The 18065-nt window shown below is 43.3% G+C and overlaps 1 protein-coding gene across 1 annotated transcript; it reads left to right on the top strand.

Moving 5' to 3' along the window:
• On the top strand, positions 1-17417 carry LOC118565395 (major histocompatibility complex class I-related gene protein-like). Its single transcript, XM_036145814.1, has 7 exons — positions 1-57; positions 1043-1303; positions 6270-6548; positions 13591-13890; positions 15163-15264; positions 16977-17070; positions 17192-17417. The coding sequence occupies exons 1-7, from the start codon at positions 6-8 to the stop codon at positions 17211-17213; spliced, it is 1110 nt and encodes a 369-aa protein (XP_036001707.1). The 5' UTR covers positions 1-5; the 3' UTR covers positions 17214-17417.
• Positions 17418-18065: the final 648 nt, after the last annotated feature.

Raw genomic sequence — 18065 nt, 5'->3', positions numbered from 1 at the left:
CCAAAATGTTAATATTTATCTTTTTGCTTCTCATGGAAATACACAGCACTGCTGCTGGTAAGTTAGCGGAACAATCTTATCCTTAACTTGTTTTATGTACTTGTTAAAAGTTGTTATAGTCAACAGGAAATATACACTTCTGGTTATGTGGTCTATTAAATTGTTTTAAAACCAATCTTTAACATTTAAGAAGTTGATTTTTTACAAATACAATTTAGGAAACAGAACAAAGCTCAGCATTTTATTACAAAGCTGAACTACACTATGTGTCTTCCTCTTTCTGTTACTTACTGTTAAATAGTAAACACAGACATGGTAAAGAAAGAAATAGAAACATTTGAACATAGCATAAATATACTGCAATCAGGAAATATACCAAATAGTATTTTATTAACCATAGATTATCTTATTTGTTTTTCACATAACAATCCTGGTTACTTTGGGCATACGACCCAGGTAACAACATACCTGGGTCGTACGTATTGTTTCCAGATGAAGAAAGCCCAATAATGCGATTATTGGGCTTTCTTCATCTGGAAACAATTGCATACAACCCTTTACGAGCACAGCCATGATTAACTGGTGAACTCGCACAGCTGACTATACAGCGATCTGATTGGCTGAGCAGCAAAAATCGAATCACGTGACCTCTTGGGCCGGAGCACCAAAGTTTAGATTTTTTTATCGGCTTTAACTTATTAATGTGCAAGTGAAAACGTGGGAACATTGGTGTTTTGAGTTCACTGCTATGTGTAGCAACTTATCCCGGTGGAAGAAAGTTGCCCCCTGACAGTTCATACGAAAAGTCATCGTACAGATTCTGGCCCACGGACTTTTATCCAAGAAGTTCAGGCTCTGTGCCTCCAGAGACGTTTATTTCTAATCTCCATGGTGACTGATATTGCAGTCCAGTCTCTGTAGTCACATAATCTCTAACACTAATAATAGCAATATGCAGTAGTTAATTTTACGTGTATGTAAAAAAAGAAACAAAATTATTTTGGTTTTCTCAGCTCACATCACAATCTTGTCTTTTTTCCAGTAACCCACACCCTGAAGCATTTTTACACAACATCGTCTCAGGTCACAAACTTCCCACAGTTTGTGGCTGTTGGTTTGGTTGATGATGTTCAGATTGATTATTATGACAGCAACACCCAGAGATGTGAACCCAAACAGAACTGGATGAAGGATGTAGTAGATCCACAGTACTGGGAGATGAAGACTGGAAGCTGTCTGTGTGCCCAGTGGACCTTCAAAGCCGATATGGAAATAGCAAAGCAGTGCTTTAACCAAACTGAAGGTTTGTCTGTTTCTTAGTATTTATTGATCTTTTTGTTTTTGTTTATATCAGATATGATACAGACGTACATACCAAAAAAAAAAAAAAAGAGACAAATGGAGACACTCCAGTTGTCTCTTTTTTTTTTTTTTTTTGTTTACTGGTGATTCTCCGTTTATTAACCTATGGTCACTTAATCACTTATTAGATTAATACAAGTACTAGATATTTTCCTGATGGTGACAGCAGGCATATAATCATCACAGTATTTATTGGTGACATTGCACGTTATAAGAATTCTTAATTTTGTCTATTAAAATAGTTTCAATTTATAGCCAATATTTTGTCCTGAATTTCCATTAGAGTGATTTTATTTTCATTTACTGTTGAGGAAATCCTTCAGGAATCAAGCAGGTGTAAAGGCGTTTAAATATTTATTAATACTGTTTGTCAGAATAGGGCCTAACAGTGGGCAGTGGGTAGCGCTGTTGCCTTGCAGCAAGAAGGTCCTGAGTTCGAGTACACCCCTGGGTCTTTCTGCATGCAGTTTGCATGTTCTCCCTGTGCATGTGTGGGTTCTCTCCAGGTACTCCGGCTTCCTCCCACAGTCCAAAAACATGACTGTTAGGTTAATTGGCTTCTCTAAATTGTCCTTAGGTGTGAGTGTGTGTGTGAATGGTTGTTTGTCTTGTTTGTCTCTGTGTTGCTCTGCGACAGACTGGCGACCTGTCCAGGGCGTACCCCGCCTCTCGCCCAGTGAAATGCTGGAGAATTCAATGGGCACCAGCACCCCTCACAACCCAAAGTGAGTTAGAAAATGGATGGATGGATGGATATCAGAATGAAGATAAAATGAATGTAAACACGCTAGAAACTGAAAGTTTAATTGTAAGAAATGTAAAACCTAGTGAAGAATATGTTCTGTATGAGATTTAATTTTTAAATTAGTAACAGCCTTCATTTTGAACGTTTGATGGTCCTTGTTTATCTCCAGAAAAAACATAAAAATATGACTCACAAATAAAAAAAAAAATGTTTTCTTTTAGTGATGAGACAAGATGGGATCAGTTATAGAAGTTCTCTTTGTTTCACATTATAGCTCTTATTTAGTTTTTACATCTTAAATCTTTAAATCTTTATTTTTAATACTGTAGCAACAACTTTTATCTGAATAATAGAGGATATTCAATACCACTGTCGCTCATGATATACATACAAGATTAATCTGTATGAAAAAAGCTAAATTTAAAGCTAAGATGTACCACAAAACAGAATGACTTAACAGAAGGAATAATACTGTGTAATTATTAATTGATAACAAGGCATATTTAGATAAATATTAGATGTTCATGTAAAATACAGATTACAAATAACAGAAAATCTGAAGAATGATATAGAAACCTACGATTTAAATGAATGTACAAACAAACACTCCTTGAGGATCTAAAAAGTGTGCAAATAGGTAGTTTCACATGAAAGGATGTAGCTTCTTGATCTGATCAGAACCCATGGAACTATAAGCATGTTGCAAACACTTATTAAGTTTATTGTGAGCAGCAAAGATTATAAAGTCTAAGAGCAGCTGTGAAGAAGGATAACACAATTAATCTAAATATTTGAACAGACTAACGTTTTTGTTAAATATTATTCCAACCTACCATTTTTATGGTTGAGAAAATAAAATAAACAAACAATAAGTAAACAATAAATTTGTTTACTGTCAATATACCTCTAAAATTGGTGGTGTGGTGAGCTCAACCATGTTCCCTGTTACTCGCAAATTAAGAGATAATTTGAACATTAAATGTATTATGTACAATAGAAAGCATAAGAGCTCTATAATTGTGTGTTTAAATTGATTGTTTTCTCTTTGAACTGAATTGTACGTTTTGACTTATTGTTTTTCTTCCTTAAAAAGATCAAGCATTCATGTATTAAATGAGTGAAATAATGATTATTATAGTGCAGAAGATGTGTCAGACAGTCTGAGGAGAAAATATATTTGAACATGGTCAGTTGAGAGGATATGGAGCACTATATGAGTTGTCCAGGGAGAGTATCTGCTGGCTACAGAAAATGTGGCAGGAAGAAAGAGGAAGTGGAACCAGGCGGTTTGGTTCAATGACCGGCTGACTGGGGTGAAGGCGATGATGTGACAAGGGACTTTTTGCTGTTGTTCAGTAAAGGGTGATGTTTCGAAGTTTGCAACCTCCCAACGGCTCTTTCAACACATAAAAGAAAGTAAATTTGGATGTTCGGGGTTCAGATCTCAAAAATCAGAAGACACTCAGAGCAGAGCAGAAGAAAGAAGACCGAAGACGGAAAAGAAGATCATCGAGTCAACGGAAAAACACAGCGCCCCTGTCTCTGATAGCCGCCAAGACTAAGTAAGATTATCTATTTTTCGTGTTTTTCCACAATTCGGGGCCACGATCTGTAAATCCTCTCAAGAAGAACCGCTGTGGTTTTGACCTGGTTAATGAGAAGAGCCCAGATGTTTAAGCGATGGGAGTCACATCCATGAGATGTCAGTTCTGAAGCTGAACCAACTTGTCGAGCAGAAGAGACGGACCTCAGACACGCACAATAAAGCAAAAGGCTCAAGGCATGAGACTTTGTGAACGAGACACTAGTGGGACATCGGGGTTGTCATCAAGAGAAGGGACGTTTTTGGCTGAACAACTCCTTTATCCTGTACCGGTCCGTTGTGGTGAAGAGAGAGCTGAGCCAAAAGGCCAAGCTCTCGATTTACCGGTCGATCTACGTTCCTACCCTCATCTATGGTCACGAGCTTTGGGTCGTGACCGAAAGAACGAGATCCTGGATACAAGCGGCTGAAATGAGTTTTCTCTGTAGTGTGTCTGGGCTCTCCCTTAGAGATAGGGTGAGGAGCTCAGTCATCCGGGGAGGACTCAGAGTAGAGCCGCTGCCCTCCACGTCGAGAGGAGCCAGTTGAGGTGGCTCGGGCATCTGGTCAGGATGCCTCCTGGACGCCTCCCTGGTGAGGTGTTCCGGGCCTCCCTACGGAAGCTGCTACCCCCGCGACCCTGCCCTGGATAAGAAGAAGACGATGGATGAACTCCGTTATACAGCAATCAAAGACACTTTGGGATTCCATCTGTGGTTTAGGTCAGTGTGCTCCTCTAAATTTAAAACCGTCTCCTGAAAACATTAGTAAGCAGCCTTAGATAAGAGATAGAAAGTAGATTAGAATTTAATTTGTAATCTGCTAAATTGTTTAATGCTGTTGCTGATTCCCTGCCAAAGCATACTAATTAAAGAAGCATATAAAATATTATTAGAAGTTGTGGACATTCAAATAATGTGTCAGCATTCACTGAGTTCTTCAATGGTCATAAAACAGACCTGGTGCATGGTTCTAAAATTATTTAGGAGGTCTTAAAAGGTTGCTTGTAGCCCAAACTTTAAAACAACACCCTTAGGGACTTTTGAGTTTCTAAAAAAACTATAAATCCAGTAAAAAGTGCCGTTGTGTAAAAGTAGGAGCCACCATTAACTAGGGTGGTGGTCGGGCAATATGTGGCTTCAGGCTTCTAGGTTGCCTAAGCTGTCCACTAAAAAAAGGGTGCGGTCCGAGGACGGAGGTGGTTAGTAGATCAGTCGTGTCCTATTTATCTAGCTAAAAAGGTCTCACAGGAATTCTAAACATGGTAATACTCGGTAGTGTTGAGGAAAATAAAATTAACTGTTATATTAATAAGGCATTTGTATGGAGAAAAAATAAAAGCAATGCTTAGCCTCGAAACCTGTGTCTCCCTTTCAGGGCAAAGTAAACACAAAGCTTGCAGGATGTGTTGAGAATGGGTTTATGGAATCAGAGGTCTTTAGAACCCTAGCTAGTCTGAGCTTGAATCCAAAATAGAGAAGGATGGAGGAGGGGGTATAGTTCAAATCTGACAACATTACTTATATTCTTTAATATAGTTTTGTGGTATCTTCTTATCTTTCAGTACTGTATTTATCTGATTTATTAGATTATCTGTCTGGTTTATAAAGTTGGAGAATTTCCACTCAATATTAATTTCTGCTTCAGTTTGCTGGAAAACCTTGAAGCAAAACTTTATTTATTAGTGTCAACAGAACATAGTGAGCAATCTGTCTGTCCTGACGTCCACAGAGCAACGTTCTGTACATGGAAACTATATTTTAAATTTACCACAAACAATGAATAGAATTAAGAGACACAGCTAACATAATGAGCCATAATAACTAAAAGTAGTAAAATATGACTGAACATGAAGAAAAAAACTACATTGTGAGTGACAAACTGATCAGGAACAGATTTTATCACAGAGTCATCAGGTTAATTGTTCCTGCAAACACAAATGAAGATCAGCTGAAAGGTTCCTGACTGAGAGGAGCTGACCGAGCAGAAAGATCAGAGCTACTGCTGGAGAATAGAGACTAGAAGCTGAAGCTGCAGAGTGAGAACCTGGACCTGAACGGTCCTTCAGAGAACAGAACCTCTCAGTGGGCGGTAACGTCTCCCAGAAGCTTAATCAACCAGCTGTCTGCAGATCCACACGATGTGAAACTAAATTAATGATGAGATTAACCTGTTCAGAAGTCCACAATGTTCATCTGAATAATTTTAGATTTAACGACTTTTAATCAGTTGAGATGAAATGCAGACAGAAAATCTGTACCTGATGAAGTTTCTATGGATTACTAAAAAATAACTTTTATACCTTTTTCTCAGCCCTTTCTTTTGGTTTCTCTCTTTCCCTCTAGGATGTCTGCACTATTTATTATTCTCTTGTGTTTATTAAAGAAAACTCACGTTAAAAAAATTAAATACATCATCTCAGGTGTGTTCTGATTGCGCAGGGGTAGTGATCACGACCCATGTAAGGAGGCTTTAGTCCTTGATGTGACTGATGGGATCAATTCTGGCCTGAAGCCACAAGTGACACAAAAACCCAGAATAAAATCTACATTTATTTTTCTGCATTCTTTCTGTCTTTAGGTGTCCACATTTTCCAGAGAATGTACGGCTGTGAGTGGAATGATGAGACTGAAGAGGTTACTGGCTACGAACAATATGGCTATGATGGTGAAGACTGGATAAAATGGAACGTGAAGGTTAACAGATGGATCGCTGCAAAACAACAAGCTGAGATCACTACAAACCAATGGAACAATGACAGAGTGGAGCTTGCGAGGAAAAATAACTACCTCAACCAAGAATGTCCTGCATGGCTGAAGAAGTTTGTCGACTCTGGGAGGAGCTCTCTGATGAGAACAGGTATAGTCTCATAATCAGTTCATTTTATTCATATGAACTGATTATTTGAGTATTTTATTTTACTAAAAATACCCAAAGGTAATTTTTGATTACTGATCGCTTTACTACATTGTTGAGTAAATTTCTCAGTTCTGTTTGTGTATCTGAGGCCGCTCTCCAGCTCTGAAATATTTTAATATTTCTATTTACTTTTCACTAGACATGAGTAGGAATGAGTACCTTTCACATTATAACTGATATGGTACCATAACCGGTACCTGGAAATTGGTACCAGTACTCAGTGTTACCTATTTTTGGTACTTTTGTGTTTGTGTGGTAATAAATGTTAATCATTTATTGTTATTGTCATGTTAAAAAATCTTAAAATTTTCCAATAACAATGAATTTGATCAATATGTGAACTTGTTTGGATCTACAAATGAACCTTAATAAATAATCTATGAATATTGATACTGTCAGGATGCAGCTTATTGGCTGCATGCTGAGCCTCTCTCCCTCTCTCTTGTTCCTGCGCAGCCTGATCAGTTTCACCTGGCAGGCTGCAATTAACCCACAACTGCTTCCACCTGTTCCCACCGCTTTATCAGACTCACCTCTTTCTGTTCCCGTCGCCGGTCCATAGCGTTCACTCCCGCTCAGTCCCTGCCAGTTTTTCTTGTCAGCTCCGTTGGTACCCGTCAGCCTGAAGACTCCGTTCACCTGGTCATGTTACAGTCAGCCCATAGACTTTCCGACAGTTTTGTTTCCTCCAGTAATCAGCTCAGACGTTCAGACCTCCACCGTTCGGCTCAGACGCTCAGACCTCCACCGCTCGGCTCAGACGTTCAGACCTCCACCGCTCGGCTCGGACGTTCAGCCCTCCACTTCGGCTCGGACATCCTGTGCTCCTCTACTCGGCGCTGAGGTTCTGCTCGCCTCTGCTCAGCTCTGATGCTCTGCTCGCCACTGTTCGGCTCTGACGTTCTGCTCGCCTCTGCTCGGCTCTGATGATCTGCTCGGCTCTGATGATCTGCTCGCCTCTGCTCGGCTCTGATGCTCTGCTCGGCTCTGATGCTCTGCTCGGCTCAGATGCTCTGCTCGCCACTGCTCGGCTCTGACGTTCTGCTCGCCTCTGCTCGGCTCTGATGATCTGCTCGGCTCTGATGATCTGCTCGCCTCTGCTCGGCTCTGATGCTCTGCTCGGCTCTGATGCTCTGCTCGGCTCTGATGATCTGCTCGCCACTGCTCGGCTCTGACGTTCTGCTCGCCACGGTTCGGCTCCGATGCTCTGCTCGCCTCTGCTCGGCTCAGATGTCCTGCTCTCCAGTGCTCGGCTCCAGAGTTCCTTCCGGTCAGTCTCTCCACACTCCTCCTGCCAGCCAGCTTCTACACCCTTCACCTCCGTCCGTTGAAAGACTCTGGTCTCATCCTCCATCTTCCAAACTATTCAATAAAACTCACTCATAAGAACTGACTCTGTGTGTGCGTGCTGTGTCCGGGTTCATCCCAGAAAAATATATCATAACATTATGGACCGGCCAAGGGATGAACCCGAGCACGCACAGAGCCTGGTGTAGAAGCTGGTAGATCTGCCTCGCCTCCGGTTCGTCTCGCCTGGGTCGCAAAGTTGCGACGCCACGCTTCTGGATTCATCTTGCCTGGGTCGCTGAGTTGCGACGCCACGTTTCCGTCTCGTCTCGCCTGGGTCGCAAGTTGCGACGCCACGTTTCTGTCTCGTCTCGCCTGGGTCGCAGAGTTGCGACGCCCCGCCTCTGACTCTGTTTTCCTGGTCCGCCTTCCCCGCTGCTCAGCATTAAGGACGGCGCTCCTCGCTGTCGCTGCCCAGCGCTAACTTTTGCTTCTGCCCAGCATATTCAGACTTTGCTGCCCAGCGCCTTCTGGTTTTTGTTTGGAGTTATTTTTTGGTGTTGTGTTCTAGATCTGCTTTAGTTTCTAGTCATTTTGTATATTTTTTATTGTTTTAGAAGAATTATTTCCGCCTTCTGTTCTTTGTTTTGGCTCAACCTTAGTTTTTGCTTTACTTAGGATTTTTTTTAGATTTATGTTGCTTTTGAGTATTGTGTTTTATTTTGTTTTTGTCCGGGTTTTTGTGTCCCAGGTTTATTCTAGTCATTCGGGTTTTTCTTTAGTAGTCTAGTTTTTGGTTTTCTGAGTCAGCTAGTTCGGGTTTTTGTTCTCTGTCTTCTTGTTTTAGCCATAGCCCTGATTTAGTGTTCTAGGTTCGCCTTAGTCTTCTGAGTTTTGTTTTTGAGTTCCAGTTTTTTTTTACTTTAGACTTCTTGTTTGCTTTCTGTACAGATTTCTAGCCCTAGTTATCTAGTTTTTCATTAGTTTAGTCGTACTTGCCCTCATCTCCCTGTTCTGTTTCGTTTCATAGTTTTGCTGTAGCGTTTGGTTCCTTTCCTAGTTGTCAGTCTTGTTTGTAGATCCGGTTTCAGCCCTGTAGTTTCGTTAGCTCTGTAGTCCCTGTCTTGACCCTGTAGTCCCTGTCTTGACCCTGTAGTCCCTGTCTAGCCCCTGTAGTTTCAGTCTAGCCCCTGTAATTCCAGTCTAGCCTTTGTAGTTTCTGTCCTAGCCCTGTAGTTCTAGTCTTGTTCTGTATTTGTTTTTTCTTTATTTTAGTTTTGTTTGTCTTTATTTTTCCCCCTTTAGTATTTAGGTGTCTGGGTTCCTGCGCTGTATGGGGTCCTGCGTTGGATGGAGTCCAGCGCTCTTAAAAGTCCCTGCGCTTTCTAGGTCCCTACACCCTTCTCCTGTTTTCGTTGTATGTTTTGCTCGGTTTGGGTTAGTTTAGTTCCCTTCAGTAGTTGTTTTGTTCTGTCTTGTCCTAGTGTATCTGTGTTGTACCCTTGTTTAGGCGCATGCAGGTCGCCGCCAGAGCCCTCCGGCGCACCCATGTCGCCGGCTGAGCCCTCTGGTGCGCCAGACTGTCGCTGCCCTGCGCATGCAGGTTGCCGCCAGAGCCCTCCGGCGCTCCTATGTCGCCGGCTGAGCCCTCTGGTGCGCCAGCCTGTCGCTACCCAGTGCACGCAGGTCGCCGCCAGAGCCCTCCGGTGCTTAAATCGCTGTCTGTGCCCTCTGGCGCGCCTGGCCTGTTACTGCCTAGCTCACCCTCTTGTTGTTGTTCCCTTGTTTAGGCGCTGCCAGAGCCCTCCGGCGCCCCTATGTCGCCGGCTGAGCCCTCTGGTGCGCCAACCTGTCGCTGCCCAGCGCACGCAGGTCGCCGCCAGAGCCCTCCAGTGCTTAAGTCGCTGTCTGTGCCCTCTGGCGCGCTTGGCCTGTTGCTGCCTAGCTCACCCTCTAGTTCCCTGGTGTTTAGGTCTTGTTTTCCTGGCGTTTAGATTTAGTGTTCCCCGGCGTGTTAGGACGCCCTCTGATTCTCGGTTCCCCAGCGTGTTAGGACGCCCTCTGATTCTCGGTTTCCCGGCGTGTTAGGACGCCCTCTGATTCGTGGTTCCCCGGCGTGTTAGGACGCCCTCTTTTCTCGGTTCCTCGGCGTGTTAGTACGTCCTCCGTTCTTGTTCCCTGGTGTTTTAGATATTCCTGTTTCCCTTGTGCCCCGGCGTTCCCTTTGCGCCCCGGCATTCTTCTTCCTGGCGCCCCGGCGTTCTCTTCCCCAAGCCCCGGTGTTTCCCTCACGCCCCGGCGGGTTTTCCCCTGGCGTTTCTGTACAGCCAGTCGTGTTCCCTCTGGCGTGTTGAGCTGGTTTCGTACGCCTGTTCTTCCCTCTGGCGTTGTCGTACGCTTGTTCTTCCCTCTGGCGTTGTCGTACGCTTGTTCTTCCCTCTGGCGTTGTCGTACGCTTGTTCTTCCCTCTGGCGTTGTCGTACGCTTGTTCTTCCCTCTGGCGTTGTCGTACGCCTGTTCTTCCCTCTGGCGTTGTCGTACGCCTGTTCTTCCCTCTGGCGTTGTCGTACGCCTGTTCTTCCCTCTGGCGTTGTCGTACGCCTGTTCTTCCCTCTGGCGTTGTCGTACGCCTGTTCTTCCCTCTGGCGTTGTCGTACGCCTGTTCTTCCCTCTGGCGTTGTCGTACGCTTGTTCTTCCCTCTGGCGTTGTCGTACGCTTATCCTTCCCTTTGGCGTTAAGTACGCCCGTGCCTTCCCTTTGGCGTTAAGTACGCCCGTTCCTTCCCTTTGGCGTTAAGTACGCCCGTTCCTTCCCTTTGGCGTTAATTACGCCCGTTCCTTCCCTTTGGCGTTAAGTACGCCCGTTCCTTCCCTTTGGCGTTAAGTACGCCCGTTCCTTCCCTTTGGCGTTAAGTACGCCCGTTCCTTCCCTTTGGCGTTAAGTACGCCCGTTCCTTCCCCTTGGCGTTAAGTACGCCCGTTCCTTCCCCTTGGCGTTAAGTACGCCCGTTCCTTCCCTTTGGCGTTAAGTACGCCCGTTCCTTCTCTTTGGCGTTAAGTACGCTCGTTCCTTCCCTTTGGCGTTAAGTACGCCCGTTCCTTCCCTTTGGCGTTAAGTACGCTTGTTCCTTCCCTTTGGCGTTAAGTACGCCCGTTCCTTCCCTTTGGCGTTAAGTACGCCCGTTCTTTCCCCTTGGCGTTTTGTACGCCCGTTCTTTTCCTTTGGCGTTAAGTACGTCCGTTCTTCCCTCTTGGCGTTTTCGTACGCCTATATTTTCCCCGTGACGCTGTCATGCGTCCGTTTCGCCTCGGCGTTTCCCTCACGCCCCGGCGATCTCGCCCCTTGGGCCCCTGCGCTCCTCTCACGCTTCGGCGTTGTTTCTCCTTGGCGTTTCCACACGCCCGTTCCTTGCCCTTGGCGTTTCCACACGCCCGTTCCTTGCCCTTGGCGTTTCCATACGCCCGTTCCTTCCCCTTGGCGTTTCCATACGCCCGATCCTTCCCTTTTTGGCGTTTCCATACGCCCGATCCTTTCCTTTTGGCGTTGTGTACGCCCGTTCCTTCCCTTTGGCGCTGTGTTGCGCCCGTTCCTTCCCTTTGGCGCTGTGTTGCGCCCGTTCCTTCCCTTCGGCGCTGTGTTGCGCCCGTTCCTTCCCTTTGGCGCTGTGTTGCGCCCGTTCCTTCCCTTTGGCGCTGTGTTGCGCCCGTTCCTTCCCTTTGGCGTTGTGTACGCCCGTTCCTTCCCTTTGGCGCTGTGTTGCGCCCGTTCCTTCCCTTTGGCGTTGTGTACGCCCGTTCCTTCCCTTTTTGGCGCTGTGTTGCGCCCGTTCCTTCCCTTTGGCGCTGTGTTGCGCCCGTTCCTTCCCTTTGGCGCTGTGTTGCGCCCGTTCCTTCCCTTTGGCGCTGTGTTGCGCTCGCTCTTTCCCCAGCGCTGCCAAGCACTCGCTTTTTCCCCCGGCGCAGTCAAGCGTTCGTGCCTTTCCCTGATGTGCCGCCCCCTGATTGGGCTTTGGCACATCAGTGTTCTCTTGCTCCTTGGTTCCCCGTGTTCTCTGGCCCCTTTGGTTCCCCGTATTCTCTGGCCCCTTTTGTGTTTGCAGGCTCTTTGGTCCCTCAGAGTTCGGTTTCGACTCTTGCCCGCCTTCCTGGGCCCCCTCCACCCGCCCGGCGTGGGGATTCTGGGCCGTCCGGTGTCCGGCCTTGGGGGGGGGGGGGTACTGTCAGGATGCAGCTTATTGGCTGCATGCTGAGCCTCTCTCCCTCTCTCTTGTTCCTGCGCAGCCTGATCAGTTTCACCTGGCAGGCTGCAATTAACCCACAACTGCTTCCACCTGTTCCCACCGCTTTATCAGACTCACCTCTTTCTGTTCCCGTCGCCGGTCCATAGCGTTCACTCCCGCTCAGTCCCTGCCAGTTTTTCTTGTCAGCTCCGTTGGTACCCGTCAGCCTGAAGACTCCGTTCACCTGGTCATGTTACAGTCAGCCCATAGACTTTCCAACAGTTTTGTTTCCTCCAGTAATCAGCTCAGACGTTCAGACCTCCACCGTTCGGCTCAGACGCTCAGACCTCCACCGCTCGGCTCAGACGTTCAGACCTCCACCGCTCGGCTCGGACGTTCAGCCCTCCACTTCGGCTCGGACATCCTGTGCTCCTCTACTCGGCGCTGAGGTTCTGCTCGCCTCTGCTCAGCTCTGATGCTCTGCTCGCCACTGTTCGGCTCTGACGTTCTGCTCGCCTCTGCTCGGCTCTGATGATCTGCTCGGCTCTGATGATCTGCTCGCCTCTGCTCGGCTCTGATGCTCTGCTCGGCTCTGATGCTCTGCTCGGCTCAGATGCTCTGCTCGCCTCTGCTCGGCTCTGATGATCTGCTCGCCACTGCTCGGCTCTGACGTTCTGCTCGCCACGGTTCGGCTCCGATGCTCTGCTCGCCTCTGCTCGGCTCAGATGTCCTGCTCTCCAGTGCTCGGCTCCAGAGTTCCTTCCGGTCAGTCTCTCCACACTCCTCCTGCCAGCCAGCTTCTACACCCTTCACCTCCGTCCGTTGAAAGACTCTGGTCTCATCCTCCATCTTCCAAACTATTCAATAAAACTCACTCATAAGAACTGACTCTGTGTGTGCGTGCTGTGTCCGGGTTCATCCCAGAAAAATATATCATAACAGATACATGCATGAATTCACACTGCATAAAACACATTTATACTGAAATAACAGCTATCAGATATGCTGGTGAAGATTCTCAGTCATCCAGGTTATGGTCATTTCAAAAAAGTTTAAAAAACAAAACAACTGGACTTTTTTCTGAAGTTTGTAGACGTTTCGCCTTCCATCCAGAAAGCTTTCTCAATTCAAAAAGTCTGGAGTAGTGTGGCATCCCAAGCTTTATAGTATTGCCCAACCATTACAAAGCCTTTGTTGGACTGTAATACAAAGCTTAGGACTCCACACTACTCCAGACTGCATACAATTATCTAATTACTTTCAGAAGGAGGGACTAATCCATGTAACATGGCTCCAATTACTCACAAAGGGACTGATATCAGAGATCTCAGACTCTGATGCAAACTTGCATGCTTTAATGTGGGGGGGGGGGGGGGGGGGGGGGGGGGGAGGAGCCAAACAAACTCATGTAAATACTAAGTCTGTGTGTCATGTTATCTGTGTACATCCTAAGATTCTTGATTCTCTATCTGCAGATCTTCCATCAGTCTCCTTCCTCCAGAAGTCTTTCTCATCTCCAGTCAGCTGCCACGCTACAGGTTTCTACCCCAACAGAGCAGAGATGTTCTGGAGGAAAGATGGAGAGGAGGTTCATGATGGTGTGGTCAAAGGAGAGATCCTCCCTAACAATGATGGGACCTTCCAGATGAGCGTTGACATCAATCTGTCATCTGTTGCACCTGAAGACTGGAGCAAGTATGAATGTGTGTTTCAGCTCTCTGGAGTCAAAGAAGAAATCCATAGACTGGAGAAAACAAGAATCCGGAGCAATGAATGTAAGTAATTGTTTAAAGAGCCACATGAACAACAATGTTTTCACAGGTTTGCCTAAAAAGTGGATCAGACAGCTGCAGCTGATCCAGAACACTGCTGCCCGCGTCCTCACTGAGACTAAGAACTTAGAGAACATGGACCGGGTTCTGAAGTCCTTCCACTAAGACTAAGAAAGTAGAGAACATGGACCCGGTTCTGAAGTCCTTCCACTAAGAATAAGAAAATAGAGAACATGGACCCGCTTCTGAAGTCCTTCCACTAAGACTAAGAAAGTAGAGACATGGACCCGGTTCTGAAGTCCTCACTAAGACTAAGAACGTAGAGAACATGGACCCGGTTCTGAAGTCCTTCCACTAAGACTAAGAACGTAGAGAACATGGACCCGGTTCTGAAGTCCTTCCACTAAGACTAAGAACGTAGAGAACATGGACCCGGTTCTGAAGTCCTTCCACTAAGACTAAGAACGTAGAGAACATGGACCCGGTTCTGAAGTCCTCACTAAGACTAAGAACGTAGAGAACATGGACCCGGTTCTGAAGTCCTCACTAAGACTAAGAACCTATTTCTTTACATTTGCCTTTAAATGTTAATGTTGAAGTTTCTAGTCCAACTTGTCTTATTTCTGACCTGCTGCTTTTCCAGTGTAATGTGCTTTCCTCTGTAATAGTTTTTTCCTCCATTTTTTTATTTGTTCATGTACGGCACTTTGAATCGTCTTGTGCTTTATAAATAAACTTGCCATGTGATTTTAGGTAAATATCTGATGGTATCAAAGTTCTTCTTCATCTTTTTATATTTAAATTCAGTTTTAGGGCTTAGACCAGAAGCACATTTTCTGTGATCATTATCTAGACCTCTTATATAAAATAAAGGTTAGATTAAGTAATTTGCTGCTGTTACAATCTGCTCCGGTTGTTGCTGCTTCTTTTTATTGTCAGTTAATACCAGTGTCAAGAAGAATCTTTTTAATTTTACGGTTTTAATTTATGTTAGACTTTATTTATAGTTGCACTGAATTAATTTAATGAACATCTTATTAACACCTGGAAAACAATATGCATTATTATTATTGAATCAACCAAATTCTATTATCGTAACTGAAAAGAAAAACACTGATGTTTATTGGAGGTTTGTGTTCAGTGTAAGAAAAATATCCAGAGCAGAAACCAGAACAAGGAAAAGATGAACAAAGCTAAAATCTGGTCATGGTGTTCAGATAAACTGGGATAAAAAACACAAACCTGAGATTCTGACCTGATTTGTTTTCTCAACAGCAAATATCATGATGATCATCCCTGTTGCTGCTGTAGTTGCTCCCATAGTGGTCCTTTGTGTCCTTGGTGGGATTGTATTCATCTATTACCAGAAGAAGAACCGTAAGAGATGAATGTTTTATTCTATTTTTTCTGCATTTAGATTGATGACCTTTACCTAATGAAAAACAGACCTGGTTTGAACGTTAAAGATTGAAAGCTTTAACTGAAACTTAAATATTGCTTAAGTTTATTCAGTATGAATGATTTTCACAGATGCATTTTGATGCTAGTTAAATAAATGTGCAAATAAATGCTAAATAAACCAAATATAAAACATGCCTATTAGCATGCTAGCCAGAGCTAATCCCACATTATTGTGGACCACCAGTCACGCTAACATGAGTAATATGTTTAATGTATTAAATTATGAACTAGAACTTTAATTTAACCTGTCAGAAATTATCATGAAGGCCAGAGTGTCGGTCCTTGAGATGTTTGGCCAAGTTTGTTGTGCTGCTCGACTTTGTTACCACTTTAAAGTTCTGTTTGCTCACAGGCTTGTCAAGATATTTGGGTTTCCCTTCTTTGTTTGCCTCGGATGCTAAAATATTTAGTATCCATACCATGCCAAATTAGTATTATTTATGGATGCAGCGTTTGAATATTTATGCTTTTTAGAGTATTGATACTTTTGACAACCCCAGTGTGAACATTTAAAAAATCTTGTAGCAGTTGGCTTTATTGGTTAAAAGAAATGGCCAGAGTTACCAAACCATGAAAACAGCGACTGAAGAGGAAAAATCAGTATCTCAGAAGAAACTGAACTTCTTATAGTTTATGTCAGCTGGTAAAAGATGTTTTGAGCAGGAAATGTGTTAAATGTGTATAAAAGGGGACAGAAATGCCAAGTCAGTATAACTCATATATTTAAACATCACCAAGTGATATTCATTTAGCTTTATCTGGAGAGGAGCCACTACAGTCAAACTGCTAAAGGTGTTCCCAAATATTCTAATGTAGTAAGGTAAGAGTAGGTATAGATTCTGACATCCTGTCCATGTCAATTGTTACTAATTACTGGATACTGTATAGTTTGTAGATTTATTTAAGAACTTAAACGCTTCTTGCTGTAATACAGAATATTGATTATAAATGCTGTGACACTTTACAATAACAGTTACAGGACTGTACATTTGTTGCTGTAGCTGAACCACATCAGAAAGATGGAATCAAGATGTCTGTAACTTAGCAGTGAATCACGCATTTTTCAGCAACAATGCTGAACAAATTTCCCTGAACAGCTTCGATACTATTTGATATTTGTTATATAGTCTTTGGTTGAGAGTTCTGTGCATTTTTCTCTCCCTGGCAACCACAGACAACCATTCAGGGTTTTAGGGACTTTATTTAACTACTAATTTTTTCCCCAACAGACCCAGTAATAACAGTGTGACCCTGTGTGAAGGCTATTTTTTTTATAGAAATGGCATTGAAATAGTGTTGTGAGATGTGACTCATGATTTATTTGATGTGTATCGATTATAAAGAAATGTAATTAGGTTTACATTGGTTTATCATCTTTTCACAATCTCTGTTAAATAATATTTAACTAACATCAACCTGTCTAGGGACTATACTTAGAGATGAGCATTTTTGCCACAACGTAGTACAATGCAACTTTCCCCAGAAAAGGTCAATAAAATGTTGAGCATTGTCTTTGTAAAATAAAAACTGTTGTCATAATCAAAAACAAAAACTCAAAAACTTTAATTTTTTTCTGAAAACCAAAATAATATTTGACTAGGATTGTTTTCTTCTTCTTGCTACTCAAGAAACCAAGACACGGTCCCAAGAAACTGCTTCTTTAAGTGTCATGACAGATGATAGCCAAGGCAGTAACCCATCAGATAAACCATTGCTACGACGGTAAATCTTATTCTTATAACTTGTTTCTGTGCATTTTATGCATTATGCAAATATTGTATGAACATAGGTTAATTGAAACATTGTATAAATAATATTTCTGCTTCTTTAAATGTCTCAACAGGAAAGCAAACCCTAACTCATGAGGACTCTGGACACCAAGATCTGAACCACATTAAAACCATGCAGTATTTTTTTCCCCTAAGTATTTTTTTACCCTTTCATTCAAATATTATGTCTGTCTGGAACAGAGCTCAATTTATATTGCTTTTTAATTTATTTTTTTTATGTAAAACAAGCAGAAGTTTTATATTAAAGAAAATTACAAAATATTATATGGTATTTTCCTGCAGAGCGGGCAATTTTTGTTTTTGTAAAAGTATGATAAAACGTAAAAACATACAGTCTGAAATGTTTTGTTGGGAAATGATTCATGAAATGATAAACAGTAATAAAGTTTATACATTTTTAGTAATTTTCCATTCTTTTGACATCACATTTTTCAAAAGATATTCTTTTCTGACATTGAAAGTAAATACTTGTATAGCTTTTGCTTTTTCTTTTTTACGTGTTAAATAGTTTTGTTTTCTATTTTTACTACAAACAAAAATCAAGCTACATTTAATATTAGGTGGTGATTTACCTGAAATGATCCCATTTTACTGTTCTGCTCCTCAGAGTAACATAGCTGCACAATGTTATTTTGCTAGTAAGTTAGTGTTTCTCCCTGCTAGATTACCATTAAACGAATAATGAATGTTTGTCCACCATGACTGTTTTCTAGATGAAAAAAGTCTTTACGTTGTTAATGTTATTGGATTATTATGGCTTGTCTCCTAAACTCACTATAGCCTGACACCACTTCAAACATGTGAGCACTGGAGACATGAGAGCTACACATCAGCTCTGCAGGCTGCTGACTGCCAAGGTCAATGTGGCGTATTTGCTGTGCGGGATAGTGAATAGGATATGACTCTGTTTTGTCCTATAACAAGGCA

The sequence above is a fragment of the Fundulus heteroclitus genome, chromosome 13 (assembly GCF_011125445.2).
Source record: "Fundulus heteroclitus isolate FHET01 chromosome 13, MU-UCD_Fhet_4.1, whole genome shotgun sequence".
Taxonomy (NCBI): domain Eukaryota; kingdom Metazoa; phylum Chordata; class Actinopteri; order Cyprinodontiformes; family Fundulidae; genus Fundulus; species Fundulus heteroclitus.
This window is presented reverse-complemented; position numbering and strand designations above follow the sequence as displayed.

What these genes read in the sequence shown, in the direction of transcription:
- LOC118565395 (XM_036145814.1), top strand. Translation starts at nt 6, where the DNA reads ATGTTAATATTTATCTTTTTGCTTCTCATGGAAATACACAGCACTGCT. An exon ending in AATACACAGCACTGCTGCTG is followed by an intron (nt 58 to 1,042) that starts GTAAGTTAGCGG and finishes TCTTTTTTCCAG; the next exon opens with TAACCCACACCCTGAAGCAT. An exon ending in CTATTACCAGAAGAAGAACC is followed by an intron (nt 15,265 to 16,976) that starts GTAAGAGATGAA and finishes TTGCTACTCAAG; the next exon opens with AAACCAAGACACGGTCCCAA.